This window comes from Opisthocomus hoazin, chromosome 13 (genome assembly GCF_030867145.1).
Source record: "Opisthocomus hoazin isolate bOpiHoa1 chromosome 13, bOpiHoa1.hap1, whole genome shotgun sequence".
In the NCBI taxonomy this organism is placed as follows: domain Eukaryota; kingdom Metazoa; phylum Chordata; class Aves; order Opisthocomiformes; family Opisthocomidae; genus Opisthocomus; species Opisthocomus hoazin.
In genome coordinates this window covers 18,147,131-18,161,249 of record NC_134426.1, presented here as the reverse complement: position 1 = coordinate 18,161,249, position 14,119 = coordinate 18,147,131, and the positions used below count along the sequence as shown (strand labels likewise).

General features: G+C 54.7%; 1 protein-coding gene across 3 annotated transcripts in view; it reads left to right on the top strand.

Moving 5' to 3' along the window:
- Window positions 1–14,119, top strand: part of KSR2 (kinase suppressor of ras 2) — an 84,949-nt gene that overhangs the window by 63,781 nt on the left and 7,049 nt on the right. For all 3 annotated transcript variants that reach the window (XM_075434806.1, XM_075434804.1, XM_075434805.1), the window contains 2 exons: window positions 5,711–5,807; window positions 10,283–10,416. In XM_075434806.1, coding sequence (XP_075290921.1) covers window positions 5,711–5,807; window positions 10,283–10,416 — 231 coding nt within the window. The remainder of the gene's footprint in view (window positions 1–5,710; window positions 5,808–10,282; window positions 10,417–14,119) is intronic.

Sequence of the window (14,119 nt, the reverse complement as noted above, 5' to 3'; positions counted from 1 at the left end):
GCTGCGATGGAGTTGGAGCTACTTTTCGGAGAGGCTGATCCCCCCCCGCCTCCTCCTCCTCCTCCTCCAGCCGTTGCGGTTTGGCTGCGCTAGCTGTAGTTATCTCGCGTGCCAGCTGCTGGGAGGAAAATTTTGCTGCCTAAGTAATATCCATCAAAGGACGGCGCTTCCATCGGGCGCAGATAGCGAGCGCGGGACGAGGGGAGCATCGCTTCTTCAGGGCTTTTCTGTTTCCCTGCGCTAATTTTGCTCTGCGGAGGCTCTCCCGTGCCGAGTGGGAGCCGGGTCGCTGCGAGCTCCAGGCTGGGGACGTGGGCTTTGCTGTGGCCAAAAGCATTGCTCATGGCAGGTCATGAATTCCCTGCCTCCCCGTTGGGGATGCTTCGGGACACTGGTGCAAGGGTTCACTTCGGAGGTGGAGTTTGCTGGGAAAAGAACCGGGATGCCCCTGGAGGGACCGGGCTCCGGTGGATGCTGATCCTCGGCATCAGGTCTGTGGGACCCCCTGGTCCAGCATTTCAGGGCACTGCGCTGCCACAGAGCTTTCCCCTGCTGCTTTCCTCCCCAGTCATGGTCCAGTGAGGATTGATGGTGTCTCTTGGTGCCTGGGGAGGAAGAAAACCACACGTTGCTCTTGCTGAAAGTGACGGGAGAGGAGGGGAAGGCGGCTCCCTGCTTGCCGGTGGGCACAGCAAGGCAGAGGGAAATGAAAGGAACCTTGTAGTCCTGGGGCTGAAACGTTTCCGCGCTAAATCTCCGGGCACTGGGTATGCGTGGCTCAGAGCAGAGCCTCTTCGCTTCACTGGGAGGTTTCGAGGGTGGTAAATCCCTGCGAAACCAGGCCTGAGCATCCCTTAGTGGGGCTGGGGGGACCTGCGGCACCGATGGCACTGGGTGACGCTGCATCTCAGTGGGCACAGCCGGCCCAGGAGCCAGCCAAGCTTTTCATTAGGGTGAAAAAGAGGTGTGTATGCAGGGGTGGGGTCTGACACACGCCAGCTTTCTCCGTAGCCTGAGACCTAACAAACTCATTGCAGCTCGTGTCAGCGTGACCCCCGGTTGTCTGGGCTGGGTGTCCCCGCTGTCCTTGGGGTGATGTTTGGATGCAGAGGGCTCAGGGAGCACGAGCTGGATGGCGATGCCACTCTGGCGTAGCAGCGAGAGCGTGTGTCAAGGGTGTGATATTTCTTATTGATTTTTGAGGAAAACAAAGCCTGGGGATGAAAATTAACCCGAACCTCTCCCTTTGCTGCTCCTCCAGCCTCGTCTGGTTTTCCCTTTTGTGAAACACAATTTGTGGCTGTCTAGTTTCGAAAGCACAACTGCCAGACATTGGTAAAAGAGAAAACTGAGCTGATATGTGGAAACAGCTTGAAAACTTCCCGAGTAACTCGGGCACGTGCAGGCGTGTGCAGTGCTCGTTCCTCCCCTCCCTGCCACGGCTAGCCCTGCGCAGAGGAAAGCCAAGAAGTCCCAGCTCGGTGGCTCTGGTTGCTGCAGCTGCGTGTTTCTTAATGTTCCCCAAAGATTTCTTCTCCTCCATCAAATACTAAAAATCAGGTAGACTGACGGGGAATGTGGAAACATCCAAGCAGCCCCTCCTTTGCTCTGTCTGTCCTCAAGCACAGATGTAACCTGCTAGCAGAAGTATTTTTATATTAAAGTACTTATTAATTCCCACTCTCTCTCCTTCTGTGACTCCCTTGGGTGTATAGTGCTGGCTATCACCATGGTATCTGAGCTGGTTCCCCATAAATCAATATACTAGCAAGTAATGAGCTTCCTGGGGTCTGGCATTTATCACTTCGGGGTGTTCAAATGATCCTATTTAATTTAATGGGCATTTACGTGGATGGTTGGGCAGAGGAAAGAAAAGCACAAAACACCGGTAAGTAACAGCGCGGCAACCTGCGCGCAACCGCCGTTGTAGTAGCTCTGAATTTAATGCTGCTCCTGAGCAGGAGCTGGGCTTGGGTGTTCAACCCCGTGGAGGTGATGGCCGTCGAGGTGGAGGTGATGGCCGTCGAGGTGGAGGTGAGGGCCATCAAGGTGGAGGTGATGACCATCGGGGTGGAGGTGAGGGCCATCGAGGTGGAGGTGATGGCCATCAATATTGCAGGAGGGGGGAAAATACTCCCAATGGGAGGGGGACGGCTGAGGCTGTTTTCACATTGAACGGCAAAAATATCAAGAGGCAGCGCTCCGGCTCTTCCTCACTCATCTCTCCCCAGTTGTTCCTCTGCTAGTCGCTTTGGCTTTGCTCCCGTTGCTGATGTCTTCAGCCCACGCTGGTGAAATGCAGAGTGTTTATAAAGCAATTTGGGATTTGGCTTGCTTGGCTGAACACTTCGAAAACTCGTTTTGAATAGAGAGTTGCATCTGCAGTGGGATGGGGCCCGGGGCCGGGACTTTCGAAGGGGCTGGCGGGGGGGAAGGCTGCGAGCTGAGGTTGCGCTGTGGGTCGAGGTGGGCTCCTGGATGCCAGGGACCCCGGGATGGACCTCTGCATCTCTCCAAGCTGCCCATCTGGGCCGTCCCCGTTGCCCCTTGGCTCCGGCTGGGGCTTGGTCACTGCAGGGCACCAGGGCAGGTGTCGCCAACCTCCTTGCTCTGCTGACGGGTGGGATGGAGAGGTTTAGGAGGAGAAGACAAGTATTTGTTGATGAATACGTACTTCAGCGGTGAATAAGCTGGGATCTGTCTGAAGACGCAAATCGTCTGCCTTTGTTTCTGGTGTCAAGTGTGGGCGGTCCCTGGCCCGGTGATCCGCAGCTCCACTCGCTCGCAGCCGGCTGGGTACCTCAGTGCCACAGTTCAGCGTCGACCTCTTGAAGTGGAAAGGCAGAAGATGATGTACGTGCCCTGGGAGCCGCGCTTTGTGCCTGCCGCTCCTGCCCGAGCTGGGAGCGATTGATGGCAGGCGAGGAACGAGGAGCAGCGAAATTGTTCAGCTCTGCCGTGAAAGGTTGTGCAGGTGGTGGCTGAATGGGCTCAGGTGCTGCATAATAGGTATCAACCGGGCTTTATCTCCGCGTTGGCAGCTCCTTATCCAGCAAGAAAACTCTAACAAATACCGGTGCGGCGGTTGCTGGTTGAATTCATTCGGAGGAGTTATTCATTGAGGGGAGGAGAGATGCACCTGGGCTGCTTCGCTGGCTCTGCCAAGGTCTGAGGAGCGGTGGTGGCATGTCCCTTGCCCGCGGGGCTTCACCCTGTGCTGGTACCGTCGCCCCGGGTCTGAGCGGTGGCTGCTCTTGTGTGCCGGGGCTCGCACCGGGTGCGTTCGCTGCCTCCTGTAACGCGGTCCCTCTGTAAATGAAGCGGAGAGATGGGGAGCTCCCCAGTAAAGGGCTGCGGGCTCCGGTCCCAGGGTTATCTCTGCCCTTCAGATAGGCAGAAATTTGAGCGGTTTTCTCTAAACAGCGCTTTTGCAGGAAAACAGCTGATCTTCATTCACCTTAGGCTGAAATCAAACCACCTTCCAGCGCTAACCTATTAATTGCATTTGCGATGTTGATTCACGACGAATGCAGATCACAAGCAGCTTTCTGGAGTGGCTTTCTCTGGGGGAAAACAAGAATTTGCTGGGCAGCGGGGAGGGCTGGGGAAACCCCTTCGTGCACAGGCAGGTCGTGGGAGGTGGCAGAAAACCTGTCGCATCGCAGAGCTTAAAGCTTTACAGGTTTATTTAGCAAACTGGTGCAAAAAGCCTTCATACTGGAAAGGTGGTCCGTTGTAATTTCGCGCCCTTTAATTCCAGTCGCGTAAACCCGAAGGTTGTCTTTATCACTCATTTCCAAGCAGCAGTTTGAGTGCTTGGATCCTAATCTTCAGGTGAATTCCTATTCCTCCGTAACCGCAGCCAAACTGTCACAGGAGATAGGAAGCGGCTGGTTCAGTTGGAGGAAGATGGCGTGTGTAAATGCGGGTGCCTCGGGTTTGCAGTCCGGCTGGTGTGCCCAGGGACGTGCTGAGGCACCTGAGCAAGGAGATTCGTCACCGAGGCGGCAGTCGCATAGGTGTGAAGATGCCCTGAAGTCCCTGCCATGGCTTGCTCGCGTCCAGCACGGCTATTTCCAACACAACCTGCAACAAAGTGCTCCAAAGGATGCTGTTGTCTTGCCAAAATCCGTGAGATGTGGGATTGGTGCCGTTCCTGCTTGACCTGAAAATTGTGCTTTCTGCCCATGGAAGGTCGTGGAGCTTTTGGGGTAGGAGCAGGAGGGTCCTTTGTACCCGTGGGATTCTGAAGAAGCAAGTTTTACTCCCAGTAAGCGCTATCCCACTCAGTTTAATCCCCCAAAGAGCTGCTGCGAGCTCGGCTGCCCCTGCTTTCTGGATCACATTTTGGTTGCTCGTGGGGACCTGATTTGTGTCCAGGTGATGGCCTTGGCCAGGGGGTGTGCGGTAGTGGTGGGGACTTGGGAGGATTGCTGTTTTGTTTTCCATTTCCCCAAGGAAAACGCGATGCAGCCTCCTGGGGGTTTTGCTACATCGTACCTCGGGGTGAAAAAGAAAAGCAGGGCTTTACCGTGATGTTACATTCCTGATATCTCTGGGTTTGCAAGGCAGGAGAAGTCGTCGTGGGGCTGGGCCACTCGCCCCTCAGCAGGGCTGGGCTGAGCATCGCTGCCCTTGCTGTGCATCCTCCTGCTCGTCCGTGCCGGGGTCCGACCCGTGCCCTCTCGCCGTCGGAGCAGCGTGGTACCCAGGGTGGCTCGGCGTGATGCTCCTCAGCCCTGCTGCGGAGGCACAGCTCGGGCTGGGTATTTCCACCCAAAAAGGGCAAAGCCCGTTCTCTCCCAGGGGACAAATCCAGACCGGGCTGGGCTGGAGGAGAGCGGCAAAGGGAAAGCAGTGGAGCCGAGTGAAGATGCAACGGGGGGAGAGCAGAGGAATTAAAACCTGCAACTTTTTATTTAAGTAGAACAGGATCAAATGAAAGCCTGTGGTTGCCGAAGCCTCAGTTACGAGATGGATGTCGGGCACTTTATTTTCCGGGCACAGGTATCCAGTCTCATCTTTCTAAAGTTGTCTGTAATGAGCGTGGGTGGATATAGAAAAGCAAAAAAGCCCTTTTTTTGTGGGCGGGAGTCGAGGCAGCATCCACCCACGTACTCCATTATGATATTCAAATGTCAATATATTTTTAATTGGTTTATATTCCCCCCCCCCCCCCTCCAGCTGCCTTTGGTAATTAAGGCTCTGTAAATAGATTTTACTGTAATTGGTACGAGAAGGAAAATTGGAGGACATTGTACAGTGCAGTGGGGTTTGGGGTTTTTTTTTCTCCCTGTCTTTCCTCTTTTGACTCATATGACATCTGTGAGTATTGTGTGCTCGGAGGGAAGAGGCGGGGAGCCGTGGCCGGTTTTGCACGAGAAGTCTGAAGCGAGAGGACCAGGTGCTTCGCTGGTGGCTGGGACGCGCGGAAGAGCTGGGGAACCAGCCCCGGTTACCCTGATGGGGCTCAGCACTGCAGTGACGGCACCAGCACGCGCCGGGGAGCAGCGCGAGCTCCCTCCCAGTGCCAGACTGGAGAGAGCCCCCAGTTTCCATGCTGAATCTTCAGTCTGCCTCGAGATGTAGCCAGAGCTCTCGCGGTTATTTATAGCTCCCTGCCACAGCCACTGCCTTGATAATGTGGGGATGTTGCTTGGTGGGGTTTGTAAACTGAGTTTTTATCTTCTCCCTTTTCCTGTTCTTACAGCCTGTGTAAAGGACGGACTCTCTACTCGGTGGTGAGAGATGCCAAAATCGTTCTGGATGTCAACAAGACAAGGCAGATAGCGCAAGAAATTGTGAAGGTACGGTATGGTACGGGGGCAGCTCGGCACTGAGGAGGGTCTGGATGCGGCTGAGAGCCCGGCCGAGCGGCTCCAGGGAGCGGAGTGAAGAGGCCAAGGAGGCTGGGAGGACAACACCTCTTGGCTTTAAAATCCAGGTCTCTTAGACCTCCCTCAGCCACTCGGAGCTGAGCTGGGGTGGCACCAAGGCTTCCCGTGGACTCCCCAACAGCAGTGAGCTTGGGGCTCATCCCAGCCGCAGCTCCTCTTCCCCCTTGGAAGCGCAGGTGTTGAAGTCCAGCTTTACTGCTGCGAGCGAGTTGCTAGTTGGATATTCCTCTCCCCTTTGGGGAAAACACAAGAAATAATCTGCAGCTGGTCTGAGGTTTCCATGTCTCTGTAGTGAAAGCATCCCTGCAGCCAAGGCGACCGGAGGAGTCGGTGCCGTGGTGCTTGTGGCAGGGGCCCGTGCGTGCCACGAGGCAGAGCAGATATACGTTTTTTGGAGCTAAGAAAGCTTTGCCTTTCACAGAGGTGACTCCAAGTGCGTCTTTGACACTGCAGACGTGACCATATAAATAGATGCTGGGGAGGATCCTCGCATGGCAGGGTCAAGTGGCTGGGAAGTTGGGTCCCAAGCCATCAAAGCTTCCCATCGAGTGTCTGCAGCGGCTCGTTTTCCCAAGAGGTGTCGAGCCGTCTGCCAGAGTAGGGTTTTACTGTGATTCCGAGCATGTTTAACGCCACACGGTACCAGAAGTATTTGGCACGTGTCCTATCCCAGCAGCCCCGACTCTGCCCCTGTGCCCTGCTCAAGGTCTGCCAGCACCTCTGGCCCCCAGGAAGACCAGATCATCTGAGGCTGAGCTCACATTTAATGTATTTCTATGGGGGGTAAATAAAAAAAGAAGGTTTTCTGGCAGAGCTTAAACCTCCTTAAATATTCAAATCCATGTCATAAAATAGAATATGTTCTGCAATATATCCTGCTTGGTGCCATTCCCCTGCCTGTACTTAAGCTGTCTCTTATCAGATTGCCTATTTTGCATCTCTTTACACCCAGATTTAGCGAGGTGCACACTGTTTTTAAAGAGAATTCCTTTAATTCCCCCAGCCTCTGGGCTCTGGGCAGGAGCTGACAGCTGAGCATATGGGTTTAACCCCTTTGCTGAGCTGCCCACGTCTGTGTGGGCATTGCAAGACGTGTCTTGGAGTGGTGGCATGGCTGAGCCCCAGGTTGGGGTGACGGAGGGAAGCCACAAGAGGTGAACCCTGCCACATTGGCGTGCTGTCCTGAGGCACCGAGCAGGTCTGCCTGCCCCAAGGGTGCTCCTGGGCCCGACGGGTGATGCTGTCAGCCCCATGCAGGGCTGTAGTATGCCCCAAGCTAGGCGGTGGCACCTTCTTGCAAGCTCTGGCTTGCAAGTTGGGGTGTCTGAGACAGCCGAGGGCCTCTCCGCTTCATTTGTTTTTTTTATCTGTATTTTCCACTTTTTAGAGATGGATTGTTCCCACTGATCAGATGTCAGAGGCATCGCATATGTTTGTCTCGCATGTTTTCCCCTGACTCCCACCGCTCTTGTGCTCAGGGTTCTCGCCTCCCAGATGTTCACAGCGGGAGGTAACGGCTCGGTTCAGCCCCTTTCTCTGTGTGGGTTGCATTGCTTCGTGTGGGGTGAGGTTTTGAGGACTAGGCTAAGAGACCACTGTCTTCCTGACAGACCTGCATGTGCATTAGGAACAGCTTAGAAACCCCAAACTCTTCGTGATGTTGCAAGGCATCGCCAGCCCTGGGGAAGTATCGCTGGGTCAGTCAGATGAAAGCATCACCGTGAAGAACATCACCCATGAGATATGCTGAAGCAAATCAGCGTGAATGCCCATAGATCTGGTTGTAGCTCCAGTAGCAAGCCAGCTTCCCTGCGTCCTCTCTTCCTTGGGAGTACGGGCTTGGGTGCTCCTGCTGCAGCCCGCTGCGGGGCAGAGGGGCTTTGGGTCCCACCTGGGTCTCCAAAGGGATTAGCAGAGGTCCAGAGGCAAAGCTGTGTGATATGGGTGCTGAGCCCAGGCTCTCACAGCACACCGGAGGGGTTTTAAGACAACAGCTCCTGCTCGCAGGAGAGGTCCATCACAGCCCTGCCTCAGCCACCCCGGTGCTGTGCCCCAGACGTATGGCCCATTGCTGGTGTGCATCAGGAGGAGAAATTTCTCTGCCTTCCCACCTCTCCATGTCAGCCATCAGCAGATGGTAAGGAAGTTCTGGTGGACTTGGAGGTGGCTGGTGTGGCGAAGCGAAGGAAAACCCTGACATTTTGGTTTGGTTGGGCTTGGGGCAGCACTGCCCGGAGGTGCTGAGGGCAGGACCACGGCAGAGGCGTCGGCTCTGCTACCTGGTCGTGGCAGTTGTTTGACTTCGTCCTCTGAGTCCCCGTGTGTGATAGGAGAGCCGCTGAGCTTATTGGATTAGCGCATGCAAGGGCTCTCCTTATGCCATGATCCTCTGGAGGCAAAAGTTGATTTATTTAAGAAGCGAAGCCGGCAGAGGGAGCTGGCTTTTCATGCACGCCGGGCAGCAGAGCAAATTAAGGCATTATGAGGCCGAGAGTGTTTTCTCACAGATCATCCCGGAGGCAATGGCGGCAGGGCTGGAATTTGCAGTGGGATCTGCGCGATACCCCACGGAGCAAGGCGAGGGATTTGGGTTTGCCGAGAGCTTCTTCGAGAAATATCTCCGGCAAAGGCTTGGCTGCGTTTGATGATCGCGTGGGAGATGTGTTCCCATCCCTGCTGTGTGAGAAGGGGTGCAAAGTCCGTGCTGCCTGCTCCGAGCTCCCGTCACCCCCAGCCTCTGGGAGGGGGCTGCGGAGCATCCCCATGGCGCTGGGTCTCCTCCAGTCACACGGATGCCTGGGGTCCTGCACCGCATATTGCTGGAGGAACAGGCTGACGGCATTGCCATGCTGTTCCTTGCACAACCCGAGCACTTTGTGAAGGTGACAGTGACATTTTAAAGCAGATTTTTAAACATCATGATTATTTCATGTTCTGGGACCCAGAGACCCCTAGGTAATCCCTGTGCCTGGAACGGTCCCGGCATCTAGTTGCAGCTGTGGCCTCTCGGGGCCGGCCGCAGTTCCAAATACTTTCCTTCCTCCAGCGTCCCTCAGCAGAGGCTCTTTGGGATGTGACCACCGAGGAGTGCAGGCAAACCCCCCAGGACTTGCTGGGCTGGGGTTCTTGCTGTCCCCAGCAGCGCGTTGTCCCTGGCTGCCCCCAACCGTCCGTGCTGCCCCCGCAGATCTGTGCTGCTGGCGAGTCCTTGGGACCTTCAGGCTTCTTCCCACATCCTGGGCATTTGCATTTGAAGATTGGTGGGTTCTTCAGGTTGCTTTCCCAATTTTTCCAGATGGTTTCCGAATTTGGATTGTGCCTCCCAGTGCCACATCAGCTGCAAATTGAAAAATGTATTCTTGTTCCACTGCCTGCATGGTTAATGATGATAGGTGAAAAGATCAGGTCTAGTTTAGAGCCCCATGGAAAGCCAGTTAATAAATCCCCCCATGTCGGTGATGGACAACTGATACTTGCTCTTAAGTGAGAGTTTGCTGGCCTGTTTGGCATTTACCCTTCTGTAGCTTCCTCTAGACCAAGTTCCCCTAGGCTACAATGAGAATGAGAAGTGGGACAGCATCGAAAGCGCTGCTGAAGTCAGGACAAATGGCTCTTCCCACCCTCCCCGTTCCCAGAGCCGGTTATCCCGTTGTGCTGAGCGTCTGCCCCGTGGAGCTCTCGGCAGTCTGCTCAATTTGCTGATGCTGAACAAGCCCGGTGCAGGCGAGTTTGGATTTCCCACCCATGGCCTTTTTTTGCATCATTAGCAATAATTTTAATTAACCACTGAGTAGTTTTTCCTAGGGGAAAAGAATTAAGGCAGGACTCCTGCGGGGCGCTTGTTTCCAGGCTAATGGTGTCGGTGTGCACGTAGGAAGCACTAATGGCTCAGCCAGGGTACCGTGATGGAGAGCTTTGACTTATTACCCCTCCGTGCTCAGCCCCGAAAGAGAACGAAGGCGAAAACATCATCATCATCAATTTCTCAGCGGAGGATTGCAGGAAGGCGACTGCCAGTTTGATTTGCCACTAATTTTTCTTGCATACCCAATTAATCAGGAAGATGAGTGGGTGCTGTCGCGAGCTGAGAGCAGGATGCCCACGCCGCGATCCCATCACCCTCCATGAGCACCACCTGATGCCTGTCCCAAGCCAGGGAACCCCTGGGCACCTGCCCTTTCTGCAGGGACATTTGAGGACATGCAGCCTTCGGCTGTGGCCCACCCGTAGCTCGGTAGCGTGGGTGTGCGGCTGCGGCACAGGGATGCTCTCAGCTGGACTCTCCCCGTCTTGGAAATGGTGGGGCTGCCCCTGCTCTGGCATTATCCTGTCTGTTTGTGCTGCTTTTTCAGTTTTGGGGTATTTTTCTCTCTCTTCCACCCTAGGGAATGGGCTACCTGCATGCCAAGGGGATCCTTCACAAGGACCTCAAGTCAAAAAATGTCTTCTACGACAATGGGAAGGTGGTGATCACAGACTTTGGCCTCTTCAGCATCTCGGGAGTTCTCCAAGCGGGCAGGTAGGACATGGCATGGCGGAAACACCGCGGTTCCTCCCCATGTGCTAGAGCTCCCTTTTGGGCTGGGAACACAGGGACGGATCCCCAGACCCTCTTCTGCAAATGCCTTTCTGGGCCTGCAGTCTCGGTAGACGTGAGGACAAGGTGCCTTGGAGTGTCCTGAGGCTGCCCTGGGCATTTCACCATCTCACCTCCTGGGAGTCTGATTTTGAGGAGGCTTTCTTCAGGCAAAGAGCAAGATGTGTAGCTCCTGCAGAATCCCCTCTGCCCCATGAGCAGTGCTCCCTTGAAACACAGCTCCGTGCTCAACACCAGCATTGGGTTTGCAGTGCAAAGCCCCAGAGGGAAGGTGAGAGCAGGGCTGGGGCTTCCGCAGCGAGGTGGGTCTGGGCTCAGCGCCGAGCAGTGGAAACAATCCGCTGTGCTCCTTGGGTGCAGAAGTTGCAGCTTGTTTTGATTTCATTGATTCTTTAAACCTAGAGTTGAAAGGCAGAGTTGCTTTTCATTGGTAGGAAGAGGGGTGATGCTGCGTGGGAGCCTCCGGCAGCTTGGTTCTGAGAGGCAGGACCTGGCCTCGGGCAGGGTCTCTTGGACCCAACCTCTTCCTACAGGATGCATCATTTCCATGGCCAAACCACCCTGCAGCCATCCGGGAGATGCTTCTCGGGCTCTGTTGCACCAGGGCTGGTAAAGCCGGTTCGTTCCTTGGCCTTGCCCTAATGCTGTCGTTATAACCCCCCAGCATCTGCTTCTTCTCCTGCCTTCGGGCTGACGAGTGGTGCAGCAAGAGCAGCAGCCCAGGTCGAGCGGTGCCGTCCCTGTGGCCGTCCCCCGGCCGCTCCGGTGACCTTTCGGGTGCTGCAGACATCTGGCCATGGTGTCTGCATCGAGCCAGGGCGTGGAGCAAAGCACAGAGAAAATGAGAGCGACATTTAGATTTACAGCATTGTGACTTTTTGTTGATCTCTTTGGGTTTGGAATCAAGCCCATTTGGTAAATGTTCCTTATTAAATGGTTTTTTTTTTCCCAGTGCTTTGTGAGGTTTTCCAGCTGCAGGCATGGCAGGGCAAAGAGTTTCAACAGCCGTCGAAAGGAGGAAAAGCAAAGCTGGTGGGGAAAGGAAACAGGAGAGGGGAAAAAAGAACAAAGATTGTATTTTTCTTTTTTGTTAAAACTAAAAAAAAAGGAGCATTGGTGACTTTTCTCAGCTGGAGAGAGCTTTTTCACTAAACCTTTGTGTTAGAAGCAGCACGGGCCAAGCGCGGCGTTATCGGTGCTGGCAGCTCGGGCGGGTTTCCTCCGGCAGCACGGTACCCACCTCCTGGTCCTTGCGGTCTCCATCACCCCACATGATGGGGTTTGTTGCTGGAAAGGTTGTCGTGGTCGATCATCACTTTATGGCGGAGATGCTCAGGAGATAAAATGCAACTTGGAAATGATATATCTTTTCTCTAGTTCGTGTGTGATGCGGTCAAAGGATTAGAGTGTGGCAACCGCTTCTCTCCATCCAATGCCTCTCGCGGCAAGCTAGGCAGCCAGCCTTACCATTCTGCTTGTATAAATATCATCGGGTTTTAGCACAAATGTAGCCAAAAGCTTAGGAAGCCCAAGAAATCCAGCAGTGCTGCTGCTCTGCCTGCAGCGGAGAAGTGGGTTTCGGCTCTGGTTTAGCAGCTGGACAGGGGGTTTGGGACTTCGGTCCTGCCAGGGTGAGGTTGCAGCTTGCTCCAGCAGCGGTGAAAGGATCTGGGCAAAAACGGCCAAATTTTGCCAGGGGCCTTTGCTAGGAAGGTCAGAGGTGCTCTAGAGAGAAAATGAGAAAGACGACTCTGGGAAAACCACCTGGTGAGGTGGGTGAATGTGCGGCTGTTGCTGCTCAAGATTGGGGTGTCTCTTGGGTGTAAAGTCCAGGAGACTACTCGGGAGAGGAAGGATGGCCAGAAATGCAAGGCTGCACAGAAACGAGTACAGTTTTGCTAGAAAAACTGAGAAAATGGGGAAATTTCTGCCCAGAGGAGCTGTCAGTGTGGCTGCCCTGGACACCTGGTGGCACACGTCTTCTGCCAGAGAGCTGAAGGAAGGATTTGGGGATCTGCACTCCTCTGTCACCACGAATTTTGCAGCAGCAAGGGTCTGCAGGTCTGATTTCCCTCTTCAGGGTGGGTTTTTTGCTGGTTCTGGTTTCTCTTGAATGAAAAACGATAAAGACCAATTTTGCATTCTCAGAGGCTTGTGTGGACAAGGTTGCATGGAGAAGATAGCAGATCTTTGCAGGTCAACTTAAGGACCGTGATGTTGCTTCAGATGCGAATGAGAAGCACAAGCTGGCCTGTTTTTGCTAGGGTTAAAAAAATACACGGCTTAAAAATCCTCCTCGTCCTCCTAGAGCAGGCTCAGCTTCGGTTCATGAAAGCATCCAGCACAAGGAGTTTGCGGCGTCCATCCGTGCTGTGACACGCTCATGCTGATGAAAAATGAGGTGGCCATCACAGCTAAAATACTTTCTGCAGGGATTGAGTAATCCAGTGTTTTATCCTGGTGAAACTGGATTTATTTCTCCTTTATTTAAAAGTCATCGGGCTTGGTAGGGCTGCTCTGTAATGATGAGGAGCACGCGGCAAGTCTTGAGTAGTCTGAAGAGCTCTTCTGCTCTGGCTTTTGCCTTGGGGTTGGCTTGTCTTTTGGTGGATTTAGAAGATGCTCGGCTGGCTGTGCTGCTTTCTGCTGGTGGAAGCGGCCTGGTCGGTTATGAAGTCAGGCAAACTTTTGCCTTGAAACCTCAAATTGCTGTAGTTGAGCCACGTTTAGGATTGCGCTGAAGCTCAGCCCTCAACGCTGGAATCTCATAGACCCATAGCTGCGTGCTCAGGCGTATGTGAGCTTTGCAGAGGGATGGGGTTGGGCTAGCATGGGAGCTGCAAAGCCGACTCCCATCCCCGGAGCATCCCAGGGCGAGTCTGAACACCGCTCCCGGGATATCACAGCCCGTGGTGACGAGTCAGCAAAAAAAAACCTCCAGGTGCAGTCCTGGTCTTGCTTAGAGTGGTGGAGTGGACGTGAGCGCTGCCCGCCTGGGGATGGAGACCGTAGACATTGAGCACTGTTGGGGAAGGATGAGCAAGCACCTCGTCTTTTCTAATTGCCTCGGTGCTTAACGGTGTCTTGTAATTAAGAGCTGCGCAGGGCTGGAGGATGGCGGCAGGAGTAGGCTGGGGAGCTGAAAGCCTCCTGCCCATGCCAAAGTGCTGTCACCTGCGGCTCCCGAGGCCGGAGAAGTCCATGCCTCACCGGAGCTGCTGATTGCGGCTATGGCTCCAACGCAGCGGGGTGAAGAGGAGCCGTCGAGACCCCGCTGCGTTGGAGGCTTAATCAGTGATTCCCTGAACCAGCAGCGTCCTTCCCTAGGGAGGGGGGTCCTCCTCCAGTGGCGGCCAGACCCCGGGGTGATGCCTGGGGATGGCTTTGTGGCCGGGAGGATCTGGACTGCGTCGTCTTGGGATTGCAACGTTGTGTGCATGCAGCCGCGGCGGGAAAAGCCAGCCGAGGAGTCAGCGTTGGCGGTGGGAGCTTGTCAGCCTGCCTCGGGGCTGGACGGAGATGCCCGTGCCTGGATGGTGTCCCCTGCGACCTGGGCTCTGGGATTTTGGCCCCAGCAGCTCGAGAGTCATCGCTTACTCCTGCACATCGCTATCATCAGGAGGGC